The sequence below is a fragment of the Hyla sarda genome, chromosome 10, assembly GCF_029499605.1.
Source record: "Hyla sarda isolate aHylSar1 chromosome 10, aHylSar1.hap1, whole genome shotgun sequence".
Classification (NCBI taxonomy): Eukaryota; Metazoa; Chordata; class Amphibia; order Anura; family Hylidae; genus Hyla; species Hyla sarda.
In genome coordinates this window covers 41608246-41626000 of record NC_079198.1, presented here as the reverse complement: position 1 = coordinate 41626000, position 17755 = coordinate 41608246, and the positions used below count along the sequence as shown (strand labels likewise).

Sequence of the window (17755 nt, the reverse complement as noted above, 5' to 3'; positions counted from 1 at the left end):
TAGAATCATAGCAAGCAGGGATACAGGCTAGATAACGCGTTTCGGGGGACAGCGCCCCCTTCTTCAGATCGGTGATAACAACTGGTGGTGTTTACATGGTATATATACACTTAAAATGGGCGCCAAACATAAGGGGGAGGGGCTACAGTAAACAGGGGCACATACTGTAAAGGCATGATAAATACATCAAAATAGACATGCAAATCATGAAAACCTATTCTGACACATAGAACAGCCTGATGGAATGGAGCTATTACAAAAACTCTAAATAAAATCATTGGTGAACAGTAGGTAATATGCGCGCATCTGGAGCCGCTGGCCGCAGCTCCGGAGTGTGCGGCGGAAGTGGCCGTTGCTACAGACGCGTATCCATGCAGTCTGTCGGAAGCGTCCGGCCAGAGAGCGTTGCCCGTCACGGGCAGCACTCAGGAGGACGGCTCACCCGTGATGACAGGCACTGAAGTCCCTCGCTGGAACCCACAGGAGGGAAAATGTCAGGATGATAGTATATGATGAATAGGCAGTGGTAGTTAATGTGTATGGACGTCAATAAAAGTGTCACTGAATATGGACATCTTGAACTAGAGCCAGTGATGTGGCAATGAGAAAAATGGGGGGGGGGGGGGGGGGGCTTTAGGGGGTGGAGGGAAAGTAATAAGGGGGGGGGGGGAAACAATGGGCAGAAACAGAAAAACGATCTATGATGGTAGAAATAATAATGAAAAATAAAAATAAATATAAATAAATAAAAATAGAATTAGAAATAAAAATAGAATTAGAAATAAAAATGAAAATAAAAATAATAATAAAAATAAAATTAATAAATAAAAATAAAAATAAATAAAAATAAAAAAAATAATATAAAAAAATAAAAATAAAAATAAATATAAATAATAATAAAATTAAAAAAGAAAAAAGAAGAAGAAAAAAGAGAGAAAAAAGAAGAAAATAAAAATAAATAAAAATATATATAATAATACGTGGCAAATGTAACAGCGGGATATGACACTAAAATTTTTTATATTTTTATCTTTTTATTTTTATTTATTTTTATTTTTATTATTATTTTCATTTTCATTTTTATTTCTAATTCTATTTTTATTTTTATTTATTTATTTTTATTTATATTTATTTTTATTTTTCATTATTATTTCTACCATCATAGATCGTTTTTCTGTTTCTGCCCATTGTTTCCCCCCCCCCCCCTTATTACTTTCCCTCCACCCCTAAAGCCCCCCCCCCCCCCCCCCCCCCATTTTTCTCATTGCCACATCACTGGCTCTAGTTCAAGATGTCCATATTCAGTGACACTTTTATTGACGTCCATACACATTAACTACCACTGCCTATTCATCATATACTATCATCCTGACATTTTCCCTCCTGTGGGTTCCAGCGAGGGACTTCAGTGCCTGTCATCACGGGTGAGCCGGCCTCCTGAGCGCTGCCCATGACGCGCTGCGCCTCTGCGCGTCGTGAGTCTCCCGGGCAACGCTCTCTGGCCGGACGCTTCCGACAGACTGCATGGATACGCGTCTGTAGCAACGGCCACTTCCGCCGCACACTCCGGAGCTGCGGCCAGCGGCTCCAGATGCGCGCATATTACCTACTGTTCACCAATGATTTTATTTAGAGTTTTTGTAATAGCTCCATTCCATCAGGCTGTTCTATGTGTCAGAATAGGTTTTCATGATTTGCATGTCTATTTTGATGTATTTATCATGCCTTTACAGTATGTGCCCCTGTTTACTGTAGCCCCTCCCCCTTATGTTTGGCGCCCATTTTAAGTGTATATATACCATGTAAGCACCACCAGTTGTTATCACCGATCTGAAGAAGGGGGCGCTGTCCCCCGAAACACGTTATCTAGCCTGTATCCCTGCTTGCTATGATTCTACACCAATAAAGAAGCTATATCTTGCAAAATACTTCTGCCTCGGACTTTTCATCTTCATCTCACCAGGACAACAGCAGCGCCCTTTGAAAAGGTTTTTTTTCTTCCTTACCACTGCAGATATATTTCTTGGCCGATATCCCCTCTGTAGGAAATGCATTTCAAGTTGAACTGATTGTAGGTCATACTAACTTTCTAGATCACAGATCCTTCTTGTTCTCATAAATTGGCCATATGGGATGGCACGCATTGTGTGGGATAGATGGGAAGATTTGGCATGCAGAAAGGCATTGACACTTGTATCCTTGCGGAAGACAGTCATGTGTAGACATCCAGATTCATCCGAAAAAATTTTAATGTCCAGAAAATCTATTGAATCTTTTAATGACATGGGTGAGTCTACTGTTTAAATCATTCTGGTTCAGATCTGAAATAACATTTTCAAGAATACTTTGTGAGCCTTGCCAAATAAATAAAACGTCATTGATAAATCGCATCCATGAAATAATCTTACCATCCTCCGTACCTTCATGGGTTAGAACACTTTATTCCCAATATCCAAGAAATAAATTTGCATATGACGGGGCACACGTCGCTCCCATGGCCACTCCTCTTGTCTGAAGAAAGTACCTGTCCTTGAATAAGAAAAAATTGTGATGAAGCACAAACTTCAGTAAGTATAACAGTAATTCAGGGAGGTTGGGATCCAAACCTCTCATTTGTAGAAAGTACTGGCTAGCAGTGAGGCCCTGATCGTGGTCGATGAGCGTGTATAATGATTCAATGTCACATGATACTAAGTACTAGGGATGTCCCGATACCATTTTTTTTAAGACAGAGTACGAGTACCGATACTTTAGTTTTAGTACTCGTCGATACCAAGTACGAGTACTTTTATTTTAAAGGGAGTCTGACAGCATGGGGACCTGGTTTCTGGCACTGCTTACCGTATGATGTGTGGGTTCCTTGTTGTGTGCAAAGGAGGCGGTGGCTGCTGTAATATGAGCCAAGATTTCTCTCTTCTCCATTGGACAGAACAGGGAATATGCATTGGTGGTGAGACCTATGACCACATGGTGAGCAGCGCTAGAAACCGGGTCACCTGCACGATCTACCTATAAATTAAAGTTTGTGCAGGTGACTCTGCTGTAAGATTATATTTAATAGTAGGTAGTATCCCCTTGCAGACATTAGCAGCAGCCCCCCCCCCCCCGGCAGTCCTTAGTGGCGGCCCCCCTGTAGTCTGCAGCCCCTCCCCCCCTTCTAGACATTAGTAGCACCCCCCTTGTAGACCACAGCCCCCCTTTAGACAGTTGGCCCCCCATTTAGACAGCAGCAGGGCCCCCCGTTTAGGCAGCAGCAGCAGGGCTCCCCGTTTAGACAGCAGCCCCCCTCCCACACCTGTAGACAGCAGGGCCCCCCTTTAAAACAGCAGCTCCCCCTGTAGACAGCAGGGCCCCCCCCTGTAGACATTAATAGCAGCCCCCTCTCCTTGCAGACAGCTCATCTGTGGCTGTTCTCTGTCTGGTGCTGCCGCTCCACTGTCCCGTTCTCCCGATGGCGTCCTATGGAGGAGCATGTGACATATACGTCACTCTGCTTCCTCCGTAGCGTTACGCTGGGCGCAGGGGAGGAAGTGGAGTGACGTGTATGTCAAATTTCTTGTCATGGGGAATTTTTTCAAATTTTTCCATGACCAACCTCACAAACATGTTCAACTGATGGACTCAAATGTGCATGTGTCCACTCAAATTGACAGAAAAAGACTCCATGAGGGTGGTATGAGGGCCAGATGTCCACAGGTTGGGGTTGTGCTTACAGCCTAGAACCGTGCAGGACATTTGTCATTTGCCAGTGAACACAAAGATTGGCAAATTTGCCACTGGCGCCCTGTGCTCTTCACAGATAAAAGCAGGTTCACACAGAGCACTGGTGAAAGAGTCTGGCAACGCCGTGGTGAACGTTATGCCTGCAACATCCTCCAGCATGACCAGTTTGGTGGTGGGTCAGTAATGGTGTGGTGGTGGCATTTCTTTGGGGGGGGGGGGGGGGCTGCACAGCCCTCCATGTGCTTGCCAGAGGTAGCCTGACTGCCATTAGGTACCGAGATGAGATCCTCAGACCCCTTGTGAGACCATATGTTGGTGTGGTTGCCCCTGGAATCCTAATGCAAGACAGTGCCGGAACTCATGTGTCTGGAGTGTGTCAGCAGTTCCTGCCAGAGGAAGGCATTGACGCTATGGACTGGGCCCGCCCATTCCCCAGACCTGAATCCGATTTGAGCACATCTGGGACATCATGTCTCGCTCCATCCACCAATGCCACGTTGCACCACAGACTGTCCAGGAGTCGCCACCTCATCAGGAGCATGCCCAGGTGTTGTAGGGAGGTCATACAGGCACGTGGAGGCCAAACATACTACTGAGCCTCATTTTGGTTTGTTTTAAGGACATTACATCAAAGTTGGATCAGCTTGTAGTGTGGTCATATCCAGACCTCCATGGGTTGCTAAATTTGATTTCCATTGATTTGATTTTTGTGTGATTTTTGTTGTCAGCACATTCAACTATATAAAGAGGAAAGTATTTCATACGATAAGTTCATTCATTCAGATCTAGGGTGTTATCCTCGTGTTCCCTTTATTTTTTTTTGTGCAGTGTGTGTTTATGATGGTCTATTACTTCAAATATACAAACGCCACACAAAGCATGTCCTTTTGCAGAGTACAGTTGACTAATACTGTAGATCATCATGCTCAATGTAAATAATTTTTTTATTTGTGGGTTTACAGCTATCTCTTCCCTGATGGCCGAAATCAGAACCCAGATTTAACAGGTCTATGTGAACCCACCCCTCAGGATCACATCAAAGTTACTCAGGTAAAGTGTCATGTGACTATTTGTTAAATGGGTTGTCATTTATTATTATTATTTTTTTTTTTATAAAGAATCTACTCATAACTGAGTTTTCCATAAGTAGTTAGATCATGGATGCCCTTGTTTACTGCTGGTAATGTGCTGTTATGTGTTAATTCTTTCCTTTCTTCTCCAGGAGCAGTATGAGCTGTATTGTGAAATGGGCTCCACTTTCCAGCTCTGCAAGATATGTGCTGAGAATGATAAAGATGTAAAGATTGAACCCTGTGGGCATCTAATGTGCACACTGTGCCTAACTTCCTGGCAGGTGAGCGTTTTGGCCTGTGTTAGAATGTTATTGTCTTTTGTAAGGATATAGTCTCAAATATTATATATATATATATATATATATATTTTTTTACTTTTATTAGGAGTCAGAAGGCCAGGGTTGTCCTTTCTGCCGCTGTGAAATAAAAGGAACGGAACCTATTGTAGTGGACCCTTTTGACCCTAGATGTGGTGGTATGGCAGAAATGTTACGCCACTGTTTAGATGGAGCACCTTCACCTTGTTATGAAGACGATGACGATGACAGTGGAAATGATTCTCTATTTATGTTAGCTGGGGCTAAGGTGTGACTTTTTAAGTTTTTTATTTTTTTGCTTTTTTTGTGGAATATAATTAAATTGGTTTACATGTCCAAAATGTTGTAATTTTATGGGTTTTATTTGTGTTATGTGATTTCACATTGTGTTACTGGGATTTTTCCTTTAGGTCGAAAGACCTCCATCTCCACTCTCAGTTGCTCCACCGACAGCTCTACCGCCTGTACCCCCTCGCTTAGACTTGCTGCAGCAGAGAACTTCAAATCCACCAGGGGCTTGTAGTCCTGCAACCAGCTCTAAGGTAACTCTTAAAGCGTACCTGTCAGATGCACCTTTATTTTTTTTATTACACTTTTAATTTAGTTCACTAGTCTGAATTCCTCTCAAAGGGAGGGGGCATGGCCTCACTGTGCAGGTCTCCGCCCCCTCCCTCAGTATACTGTCTGCTCACATCTCCCCTAGCATTAGCAAAACTACAACTCCCAGCTTGTCCTCATTGACAGTAGTGGGACACAAGCTGACAGTGGGAGGATTTTTTCCTCCAGCTGTGCACACTGCACTCACAGCTGTCAATCAAGGAAGTGTGTCCATGACGCATGGACACAGCAGGACTAGTATGTGCCAAGCAGGGGGAGGGCGGGGGCAGTTTTTTGACTGGCCTTTTCAGTATGAAATACTGAATTTTCTAATGAAAGCAATTGCAAAACCTATTGGTTTTGCATGCTTTACAACATATCAAAAGTTTTTGTATCTGACAGTACCCATTTAAATATTCATTTGTTCTATTGTTTAATTTTTATTTTTGCAATCTTCTAGGCTTCTACTACTTTACATCACAAAGACAAACCATTGCCTGTCCCTCCAACACTTAGAGATCTCCCACCACCTCCACCCCCAGATAGACCACATTCGATGGTGGGTGACAACAGACCTCAGAGGAGACCTCTTCCCTCCACCCCTGCAGAAAAGCCACTGCCCATTCCATCAAGCCGTTCAGACCCTTGGCATGTTCGTTCTGTCCCCAAAGCTCCAACACCCAGCTTAAATCCTAGCGACCCATGGACTGGCAACAAGGAGCTTACCAACCGACACTCTCTGCCTTTTACGTTGCCTTCACATGTTGATGATAAAAGGGTAGATCGTCATGGTAGCACACAGAGCTTGGACAACGCTAGTACGGTAAGTAGTGTGCTGAAACAGTCACAAGCAGACATGAAATTAAATAGAATGAAAAGGGCTGTGTGTAAATCTGTTGATCAGTGAAGCAGTGGTACTGAAAAGTTTCTTGCATGCTTTCAACAGTATCTACTATAGATTCTGATGTGATGTAGAACCGCCTTGCTATAAAATCAGTGTGTGTTGTCTGATCCATAAGATAGTTGAAAAATTAGCTTTGCACAAGCTCCCCTGCACTAATAACTTTGTCATTGTATACGCAATTGTTTTCCCTGTTTTTCACAGAGTGGCTGTGTAGAGCTATTGTCTGGGCTTGATATTGATGATCCCAAAGTGAAGCCATCTTCTTCCGCCAATGCCATCTACTCCTTGGCTGCCAGGTTACTTTTTTTCTTAAGAATAATCTGAACCAGAAGTGTTTCTAATATAGTAGCATCTATTTCTTAACAATAATTTAAAAAAAATTATGAAAGATGTTTTTAACGTTGCTTTTAGACAAGACTGGTAATGTGCACTTTTTAATATAACATCTAGTGGACATTGTTTTCTGTTCTCCTTTTATGTGTGATGCACTTGCATCACAATACAATGGCAAAAAAAAATCCTCTACATCCTGCTTATTCAATAAAATGGAAACCCTGACTCAGCTCTGAAGAAGGAAATGTTACTAGAGGAAATTGATGTAAAATTGTGGCTGAGCTTATTAGACTAGGGGATTTGAAGGGGGACACATAACCATCTCTTGCTTTATCGTTTTTTTTTTGTTTTTTTTCCATAAAGAAATACTTTAAGCAAAACTGGGTTACTGTGAGAGAAGGTAAAGAACCTCTAAATGATAATCCTTGTCATGTACGGTCCCCATCATGCCCAGCTATAAATTAAACACTATGGACACAGATTAGCGAATGTCCATGAGACAAAAATGTGTCTGATTTGCCCATAGCAACCAATCACAGTTCAGCTTTCATTTTACCAATCTAACAAATTAAAGTTAAGCTGCAATTTTGTTTCATCCTAGCTCAGTTGCAGTGAACCACTTCATCACTGCAGCTGCACCAGTCCGGCAACCAAAAAATGACATGCATGAACGTGTAGACAGGTCAGTCTGTGCTGTGTTACTGACTTCCGGTAAACACCATGGGGGGAGATTTATCAAAAACCTGTGCAAAGGAAAAGTTGCCCAGTTGCTCATAGCAACCAATCAGATCCCTTCTTTCATTTTGCAGAGGCCTTGTTAATTATGAAAGTGATCTGATTGGTTGCTATGGGCAACAGGACAACTTTTCCTTTGCACAGGTTTTGATAAATCTCCCCCCATGTGATTTCATAGCACCTATCAGATCCCTCCTGAAAGCTCTGATCCTCCCCACCCAGCTCCACCCTCCTTGTTCCTCTGTATGTTTTCCCATGCACAGACTGATGCTTAAGATATGTAGGTGGGTAGGTTACCTATCGAAGAGACTAGGAAAGCAGAGATAGTAGGGGAGTCCATTAGCTGCAGAGGTCCCTGATCACACCACCTGCCTATTCTCCTGTCTGTAGATTCTGTATTGTCCAATGTGATGCAGCCTAACACTGCTCTCCATTTGTGTAAAAACTGCAGTAACATAGGACAACAGGTCGCAGGTTTGAGCTGTATCACATATAATCCTCTGCAATGTTAGTCTGGAGGGAAGGGTTCTATGTTCCTGATTTCACTTGCTGCACTTAAACAGTACTCAGAACTGCAGTGATAAAACTCCACCCTCTCTGCCTCTGCAATGACATAGGCACCATGGAATATGTAGGCTGCATTAGGAAACATGGAGAAATGGGAATCAAAATGGCAGACAACCCATGCACAGCATATCAACTAAAATACGTTTACACAAGAAATCTATGACTTGTTAATCCTTAGACCCACTGCAATCATGAGTTATAACTAGGTGAAGAGCGTGGCAGCGTGCATCACTCCCCAGCCAGCTGCTTGATCTGACTGATGCGCTCCTTTTATATTCTGTGGAGCACATTAGTCTGTTTGGGCAGCTGGCAGGGGACAGAAATGACCCTGTGTGATTTTAGCTTTTAGCATGCCTGGATGACATGTCAAAGGTATATGCAAATGACAGTAATACTTTAATTAAGCATTTGAAATTCTACTTGACTAATTGGTTAGCTCTGCAAAATATTGCAGAAATCGCCAGACTTTTTTTTATTGTTGAGGGGGAAAAACATTTTTTGCCATTTTGTTTGTTGCCCTATCTTCCTAATGTCTTAAAAAAAGCATTCTCTAAATTCTGCCAAGTGTGTTTAAAGGGATACTCCGGTGGAAAACATTTTTTTTTTATTTAATCAACTGGTGCCAGAAGGTAAACAGCTTTGTAAATAGGGCAGCTGTATGCTACAGAGGAAATTCTTTTTTAAAAAAAATTTTTATTTCTTTTTTTTTTATTTCTTTTTTTTTTTTGTCTTGTCCACAGTGCTCTCTGCTGAAACCTGATGCCCATATCAGGAACTGTCCAGAGCAGGAGAAAATCCCCATTGCAAACCTATGCTACTCTGGGACAGTTCCTGACACGGACAGAGGTGTCAGCAGAGAGCACTGTGAACAAGACAAAAAAAATAAAAATTCAAAAAGAAAAGAATTTCCTCTGTAGCATATAGCTGCTAAAAAGTACTGGAAGGATAAAGACTTTTTAATAGAAGTAATTTACAAATCTGTTTAACTTTCTGCCACTAGTTGATTTAAGAAAAAAAATAATTCCACCGGAGTACCCCTTTAAGTGAAGTTTGAATTGTGTATGATGTGTAGACACTTTGAATTGATTGCTTTTTCTGCAGTCTCTGCTCTTTTTTTCAGATATTTCTTTTACCCGTATCCTCTTTCAATATAGGCCATTCCCAGTGCCAAAACCTCCATTAGGAGATCAATTAGAAAATGCTGATGATTCAGAGTATATGTGCCCATCTTCTTTACCTGTAATTCCCCCTGTGGTACCTAAATGTGAAACAAAGAGACCAGTGGATGTAATGTCTTCAGGGATGAGGTTAGCACACATTATTTAACACCTTTTGATGCCAGAACTTATATAATGGTAGAGTTTGGGCTAAATACTGATTGCCTTTTCCCTCACTGTTTTTCCCTAGGCCTGGTGAACAGCTGATGGAAAGAGAATCCTATGAGACAATGTACAACATCCAGTGCCAAGCTGCGCCAGTTGTCATGGAGCCAGGGAGAGAAGCAGGTGAAACTTGTAGACTTAATCTCATAAAATTATTACAGCTTTTCATAACCAGGTCAGCACTAGAATAATAGATTTCGGAGGTTGATAAGTAATCTGTAAGATTCTGACCTTTTATGTGCAATAGAAGTGTGAATAGTATTTTCAATCTTTATTGCATAGTTTATGGTAGGAAGGGGGGTATGCCTCTATACTTCATAATGTGGTTACATAGTTCATAAGGCTGAAAAAAGTCAGTTATAACTCTACTTTGTAGATATGAGATGGATAGATGTGAGATAGATGGCTTTGGCTGTCTGGGCATCCTGGAAGTTGTAGTTTTGTAACAGCTGGAGGCACCCTGGTTGAGAAACAATGAGATAGTGTATATTTACCTCCAACTCATTGTTTCTCAACCAGGGTGCCTCCAGCTATTACACTACAACTCCCAGCATGCCTGCACAGCCAAAGGCATTCTGGGAATTCTAGTTTTGCAGTTTTGGAACAGCTGGGGGAACCCTTGTTAAGAAACAATTAGATGGAGGTAAATAGACATTATCTCAATGTTTAACCAGGGTGTCTCCATCTGTTGCATGAGATAATGCCTATATACCTCCCAATAATCCCCAAATTGCATCCTACTCACACAACACACACAACAAAAATCATGATGTTAAATGTAGCTTAACTTTGTTATTGGTGCCAATGTGCACCATTCCCCAGCCCCTCCCAGTAATCTGTCAACCTGATTCACGATGTGCCATACTTGACAACACACTGTCTGACGATTCCGGACTTTGGGACTGATTGCCCTGTCTGTCCCACAGTACCTGTCTGGACTGCCCTGCACTCCTACTCCCCTATTTACTAAAACAAGCGCCCCCTGGCTTTCAGAGGCAGTGTCTTGCTGCAGCAGTGCTAATTTTTATATTCCCCTCATATGCCAAACAGGCAAAATTGTTGGTGTGTACCAGATGAGGACTAACCTTCCTGACTCACTTTCCCCTACCTTATTTTCGAATTGCAACCCAGCTAGCTGCCTTATTATTCTTCACCTCCCCACCCTCTGCTGCTCACTGAGCAAGCACTCTCTGGAGCAGACTCCGCTCTATAATGTCAATGTATCTCAGTCTTGCCAATTGCTCCTCTAGATCCAGGATCTGGGCTTCTGGGTGCAGCAATATGCACCCTTCAACCACTGTTCACGGATTGCTTACATAAATCAAGATGTACTGAATAGCATTGTCAAACATGGAGAACATTTTAGTAATGGGGATAGCACAGATATTAAACAGACCGAATTAGACAGTAAATATTACAATAATACATTGTAACTAAAAAGCAAATAAATAACTTAGAAAAAACAAACATTGGTTACTAATATCCTGCTGTGCTGTAACTCCTGTGCAAACCTGTGTGCTCTAGTTTGATGCAATTTAGAGGCTACAGCCCACAAACAGACCATGTATTGTCTGATCCTGTAGTCGTGGTACGCAGGAACAGGCATGGAAATATTGTTATATGTTAGACTTTGAAATATGAAAAATGTAATGCCAATAACTGTTTGAAGTGATGAATAATGTAAGAGTAGTAACAGGTTATAATAGAGTTTGTTTTTGTTTTTCAAAGAAGAAGAGTTCTCTGCACTGTTCAGCAATGGACCAGAGGATGATGAAGATGATGGCTATGATATCCCAAAGCCCCCCTTGCCAATGGCTCCAGCCCGTCGGACACTTTCTGATATCTCTAATGCCGTACCTGCCTTTAGTTCCATAACCACTGGCAGAGACCCTGGAGCAGGTAAACAAAGCATTTTATAAAAACTTGAAAACTATATTATAAAAGGCATTGTAAATGTTTACTTTGTACAGAACACTGTAGAACACATATTAAATGGTTGCATAATTTTAACATTTTCATAGCTCAAGTATAAGCGAATGTAAGAAACTTTTATATCTTGTGAGAGAAAAATTCTTCCCCCTTCAACCTTGACTATAAAAAACAGCTTAATTCTGTCCTATGTTTAAAAGATGAACTAGTAGGTCAGCAATAGATCAGATTACATACTGCCAATACAATACATGGAGAGAGGATGGGTGAAATTTGAGATAAAAGGTAAAAGTGGACCAGCAGAATTAGCGACATAGGAATTCCAAGCGACTACAAGAACTGTTAGGCTGGGTTCACACTGCAGTATTTCCTCACTTATTTTTCTCCTCCATGCAAAAACCATGGCGCTCTAGAAGTAGATACAAGCAGAATTTATCTTTGGGGAATCAAAGCCCCATTGATGTTAATAAACGTTCCTGATGAGGATCATTTTCTGTGAGGAAAGTCTGTAGTGTGAACCCACCCTAAAACATAGATCTCACCCCAGGGCTTGATTCACAGCTCAACTCAGACTTTCTTACTGTTTTAAAATATGCTTCTTGCTTCTGTTTCTTGAGTGTGTATAGAGGCATAAAAGAGAAAAATCCTCTTTTGTGTAGTGTATGGGAGACCTCATAGAGGCTAGGCTCTGCCCGCTTCCACTCTTGGAAGAGTCCATTGTTCTGGCACTATGGGGGCTTTGTAAACACATGTGGCCTCCAATTCCAGACAAATTTTCTCTCCAAAAGCCCAATGGTGCTCCTTCTCTTCTGAGTATTGTAGTGCACTTGCAGAGCACTTTACATCCACATATGGGGTATGTTCTTACTCAGAAGAAATGGGGTTACTCATTTTGGGGGGGCTTTTTTTCCCCCTATTTTCCCTTGTGAAAATGAAAAATTTAGGGTAACACCAGCATTTTAGTGAAGAATTTTTTTTTCCATTTTCCCATCCAACTTTAATGAAAATTCTTCAAACACCTGTGGGGTTTTATGGCTCACTATACCCCTTGTTACATTCCGTGAGGGGTGTAGTTTCCAAAATGGGGTAACATGTGGGTATTTTTGTGTTTGTCAGAACCGCTGTAAAATCAGCCACCCCAGTGCAAATCGCCAATTTAGGCCTCAAATGTACATAGTGCGCTCTCACTTCTGAGCCTTCTTGTGCGTCCGCAGAGCATTTTACGCCCACATATGCGGTATTTCCTTACTCAGGAGAAATTGCGTTACAAATTTATGGGGTCTTTTTTTTTGTCCTTTTACCGCTTGTGAAAATAAAAAGTATGGGGCAACACCAGCATGTAAGTGTAAAAATCTACACTAACAGGCTGGTGTAGCCCCCAACTTTTCCATTTCATGAGGGGTAAAGGAGAGAAAGCCTCCCAAAATTTGTAGTGCAATTTCTCCCGAGTAAGGAAATGCCCCATATGTCGTCCTAAACTGTTTCCTTGAAATGCGTCAGGGCTCCGAAGTGAGAGAGCGCAATGCACATTTGAGAAATAAATTAGGGATTGCATAGGGGTGGACATAAGGGTATTCTACGCCAGTGATTCCCAAACAGGGTGCCTCCAGCCCAGCTGTTGCTAAACTCCCAGCATGCCGGTCAGTGGCTGTCTGGAAATGCTGGGAGTTGTTGTTTTGCAACAGCTGGGGGCTCAGTTTTGGAAGCACTGCATTACGATAAGTTTTTTATTGGGGGGGGGGCTGTGTAAGGGGGTGTATATGTAGTGTTTTTAGGGTACATTTGCACTAGCGGGTTGCGGTGAGTTTACCGGCGATTTGCATCGATCGCTGACATGGGGGTCTCAGCAGTCACCCCAGTACCAGGGAAATTCCTTTAAGTACCAGGGAGCAAGGGCGTCCTGTACGCCCTTCGTCTTCAAGAGGTTAAATGTCTTATGCTTTTTTTTTCCTCTACTGAACTCTCAGTACAATGACAAATCAGCGGTACTTGTTTCTTTACTTAAATTAACACGGGTTTGTTGTGATTTTTCACCTGCCAGAGTTTTTGGGTTAAAAGAATAAGAAAAAAAACCTTTTCTAAAGAGCCTTGTTAGACCGCATTCTTTTATAGATGAATAGTTCCTGGTAAAATGCAAGCTAAAACTTGGCAGGTTAAATTTATTCAGAAGCGTTCTCTTCCTTTAAACAAAAAGAATTTACTTGCCACATGTCTTTCCATGACATATGCATTTTACTTATAGATTCACAGGCTATGATCATATTCAGATTATCAGAAAATTTTCACATGTTCAAAAAAAATTGTTTAAAAAAAAAATCTCAAGCTGCAAAAGATTACAGGTGGAATAAAAGAAAACTTTCCTCCAGCAAAATGTATGTATTAAGGTTTTTTTTTTTTTGTAATTTTTTTTTTTTTTTTTTGCATCAAAGCTAGAATATTATGTAGCTTTGTTCACTGATTCCGTTAAAATTACTGGCCTTTAGCAGAGAAAAAAAGTGCATGTCAGGTTTAAAAACTTGCAAAATAACGGACATCTAAAGGAAATCCCAATGGACCTTATTTTAGGTGAGTGGGACCTGTTGGATTCCGATGTCCATTATAACACTCTCCATCAAAGCTCCCTTATTCAGATTTTTCAGCTGTTGTAACAGAGCTCCACAGTACAGATGTGTATAATTTAAGTTAACTTTAAACTGTTGAACAGATGTGTTAAGAGGGTTAATATTGGTTCGGCGCTCAGTTTTGAGACCCCCTCCAATCGTTGGTCATATCTGGATGAAGCTTGCAGGAGCACACTTTATTCCCGGTCTCTGCACTTATTCCAACTGCTTACAGAAGACTTCTTCCTGCTGGATCCACTTCTGGATTCAAAGGACTGAATAAATAACTGCCACAAGAACCTGTGTATGGGATTCTTGCACATTGCACAAATTCAACCTTTAGGGTATGGTCACACATAGGGATATCCCGATACTGGTATCGGTATCAGGGCCGATACTAGCCATTTGCATGGTATCGGGACCATGCCCGATACCTGGTGCCGCTCTGCTGCCCCGTTCTTCCATCCTCCCGTCCGCATCATAGTGTTCCATGGAGGAGCATGTGACACACACGTCGCTCCGCCTCCTCCCCTGTGCCCAGCGTAACGCTACGCAGGAAGCAGAGTGACGTGTATGTCACATGCTCCTCCATAGGATGACACGATGCGGACGTGAGAAAGGGGCAGCAGAGCGGCAGCACCTGACCCGAGGGGGGGGGGGGGTCCTGCTGCTGTCTAAAGGGGGGTCCTGCTGCTGTCTAAAGGGGGGGTCCTGCTGCTGTCTAAAGGGGGGGTCCTGCTGCTGTCTAAAGGGGGGGCCCTGCTGCTGTCTAAAGGGGGGCCCTGCTGCTGTCTAAAGGGGGCCCTGCTGCTGTCTAAAGGGGGGCCCTGCTGCTGTCTAAAGGGGGGCCCTGCTGCTGTCTAAAGGGGGGCCCTGCTGCTGTCTAAAGGGGGGCCCTGCTGCTGTCTAAAGGGGGGCCCTGCTGCTGTCTAAAGGGGGGCCCTGCTGCTGTCTAAAGGGGGCCCCTGCTGCTGTCTAAAGGGGGCCCCTGCTGCTGTCTAAAGGGGGGCCCCTGCTGCTGTCTAAAGGGGGGCCCCTGCTGCTGTCTAAAGGGGGGCCCCTGCTGCTGTCTAAAGGGGGGCCCCTGCTGCTGTCTAAAGGGGGGCCCCTGCTGCTGTCTAAAGGGGGGCCCCTGCTGCTGTCTAAAGGGGGGCCCCTGCTGCTGTCTAAAGGGGGGCCCCTGCTGCTGTCTAAAGGGGGGCCCCTGCTGCTGTCTAAAGGGGGGCCCCTGCTGCTGTCTAAAGGGGGGCCCCTGCTGCTGTCTAAAGGGGGGCCCCTGCTGCTGTCTAAAGGGGGGCCCCTGCTGCTGTCTAAAGGGGGGCCCCTGCTGCTGTCTAAAGGGGGGCCCCTGCTGCTGTCTAAAGGGGGGCCCCTGCTGCTGTCTAAAGGGGGGCCCCTGCTGCTGTCTAAAGGGGGGCCCCTGCTGCTGTCTAAAGGGGGGCCCCTGCTGCTGTCTAAGGGGGGGCCCCTGCTGCTGTCTAAGGGGGGGCCCCTGCTGCTGTCTAAGGGGGGGCCCCTGCTGCTGTCTAAGGGGGGGCCCCTGCTGCTGTCTAAGGGGGGGCCCCTGCTGCTGTCTAAGGGGGGGCCCCTGCTGCTGTCTAAGGGGGGGCCCCTGCTGCTGTCTAAGGGGGGGGCCCCTGCTGCTGTCTAAGGGGGGGGCCCCTGCTGCTGTCTAAGGGGGGGGCCCCTGCTGCTGTCTAAGGGGGGGGCCCCTGCTGCTGTCTAAGGGGGGGGCCCCTGCTGCTGTCTAAGGGGGGGGCCCCTGCTGCTGTCTAAGGGGGGGGCCCCTGCTGCTGTCTAAGGGGGGGGCCCCTGCTGCTGTCTAAGGGGGGGCCCCTGCTGCTGTCTAAAGGGGGGGGCCCTGCTGCTGTCTAAAGGGGGGGGCCCTGCTGCTGTCTAAAGGGGGGGGCCCTGCTGCTGTCTAAAGGGGGGGGCCCTGCTGCTGTCTAAAGGGGGGGGCCCTGCTGCTGTCTAAAGGGGGGGGCCCTGCTGCTGTCTAAGGGGGGGCCCCTGCTGCTGTCTAAAGGGGGGGGGGGGCCCCTGCTGCTGTCTAAAGGGGGGGGGGGGGGCCCCTGCTGCTGTCTAAAGGGGGGGGGGGGCCCCTGCTGCTGTCTAAAGGGGGGGGGCCCCTGCTGCTGTCTAAAGGGGGGGGGGGGGCCCCTGCTGCTGTCTAAAGGGGGGGGGGGGCCCCTGCTGCTGTCTAAAGGGGGGGGCCCTGCTGCTGTCTAAAGGGGGGGGGGGCCCTGCTGCTGTCTAAAGGGGGGGGGGGCCCCTGCTGCTGTCTAAAGGGGGGGGGGGCCCCTGCTGCTGTCTAAAGGGGGGGGGGCCCCTGCTGCTGTCTAAAGGGGGGGGGCCCTGCTGCTGTCTAAAGGGGGGGGGGGCCCCTGCTGCTGTCTAAAGGGGGGGGGGGCCCCTGCTGCTGTCTAAAGGGGGGGGGGCCCCTGCTGCTGTCTAAAGGGGGGGGGGCCCTGCTGCTGTCTTAAGGGGGGGGGGGCCCTGCTGCTGTCTTAAGGGGGGGGGCCCCTGCTGCTGTCTTAAGGGGGGGGGGGGGGCCCCTGCTGCTGTCTTAAGGGGGGGGGCCCCTGCTGCTGTCTTAAGGGGGGGGGCCTGCTGCTGTTTAAATGGGGGCCCACTGTCTAAAGGGGGGGCTGTGGTCTACAGGGGGGCTGCTACTTAGGTCTGCAGGGGGCTGCTGTCTATAAGGGGGGCAGCTGTCTACATGGGAGGCTGCTACTAATGACTGCCAGGGGGCTGCAGCTAATGTCTGCAAGGGGATACTACCTACTATTAAAGACAATCTTACAGCAGAATGTGAAAAAGACAAAAAACAACAAGGTGCGCTCCTAGTGTGGACGGTATAGCAGAGTGGCTTCAATGTGCACAAAAATTGAAGGCTTACCACATCGTGTTGTGCTAAGAGCACAACACCTCAGCAGGCATATAGACTTGCAGGAAGAAATGGAGGTCAGCAGCCACGGTTTCCTTTCCAGGTTCCTCTCGGTCGCTGGATGGGCAATGAAAAGTGGTGGATAAAATCCAGGAAAACAGGAATTACCATACGGCGCTTTTACTCCTTGGACAGATGCAGGCAACAGTCCATATGACAGGTTAGTTCTTTATAGCACAATAAAGAACTAACCTGTCATATGGACTGTTGCCTGCATCTGTCCAAGGAGTAAAAGCGCCGTATGGTAATTCCTGTTTTCCTGGATTTTATCCACCACTTTTCAATCTTACAGCAGAGTCACCGGCACTAACTTGAATTTATAGGTAGATAGTGCAGGTGCCGGTTTCTACCGCTGCTCACCATGAGGGGCATTTACTAATCTTTTACCATGTAGTCTGGTTTTTACCCTGTTTTTTTCTACTTCATTTTTGACTATGTGCGACAAATTTACTAAATTGTTGCACGGCGTTAATAAATTTGGCACACATAGGTAAAAGTGGGAAATTTACTTCATGTAGTAGAAAAGTCTGTTCCTTTTTCCTGCTGTCTGAATAGGTTTGGCTGGTAGGTTTCCTTCTGGATCTTTTGTTTTTGAGTTTTTTTTCAGCTTTTTCACCACATCTAAATAATTCAATAACTAAATTGTAG

The 17755-nt window shown here is 45.1% G+C and overlaps 1 protein-coding gene across 4 annotated transcripts in view; it reads left to right on the top strand.

Moving 5' to 3' along the window:
* The window catches only part of CBL (Cbl proto-oncogene), a 118368-nt gene that overhangs the window by 84789 nt on the left and 15824 nt on the right, over window positions 1–17755 (top strand). For 2 of the 4 annotated variants that reach the window (XM_056542618.1, XM_056542620.1), the window contains exons 7-15: window positions 4686–4773; window positions 4946–5077; window positions 5181–5381; window positions 5524–5655; window positions 6171–6533; window positions 6816–6910; window positions 9404–9556; window positions 9657–9754; window positions 11363–11530. In XM_056542618.1, the coding sequence (XP_056398593.1) occupies window positions 4686–4773; window positions 4946–5077; window positions 5181–5381; window positions 5524–5655; window positions 6171–6533; window positions 6816–6910; window positions 9404–9556; window positions 9657–9754; window positions 11363–11530 (1430 nt within the window). Of the gene's footprint in view, window positions 1–4685; window positions 4774–4945; window positions 5078–5180; window positions 5382–5523; window positions 5656–6170; window positions 6534–6815; window positions 6911–9403; window positions 9557–9656; window positions 9755–11359; window positions 11531–17755 lie in introns of all 4 variants that reach the window. The other 2 variants (XM_056542619.1, XM_056542617.1) reach the window with 1 other exon arrangement.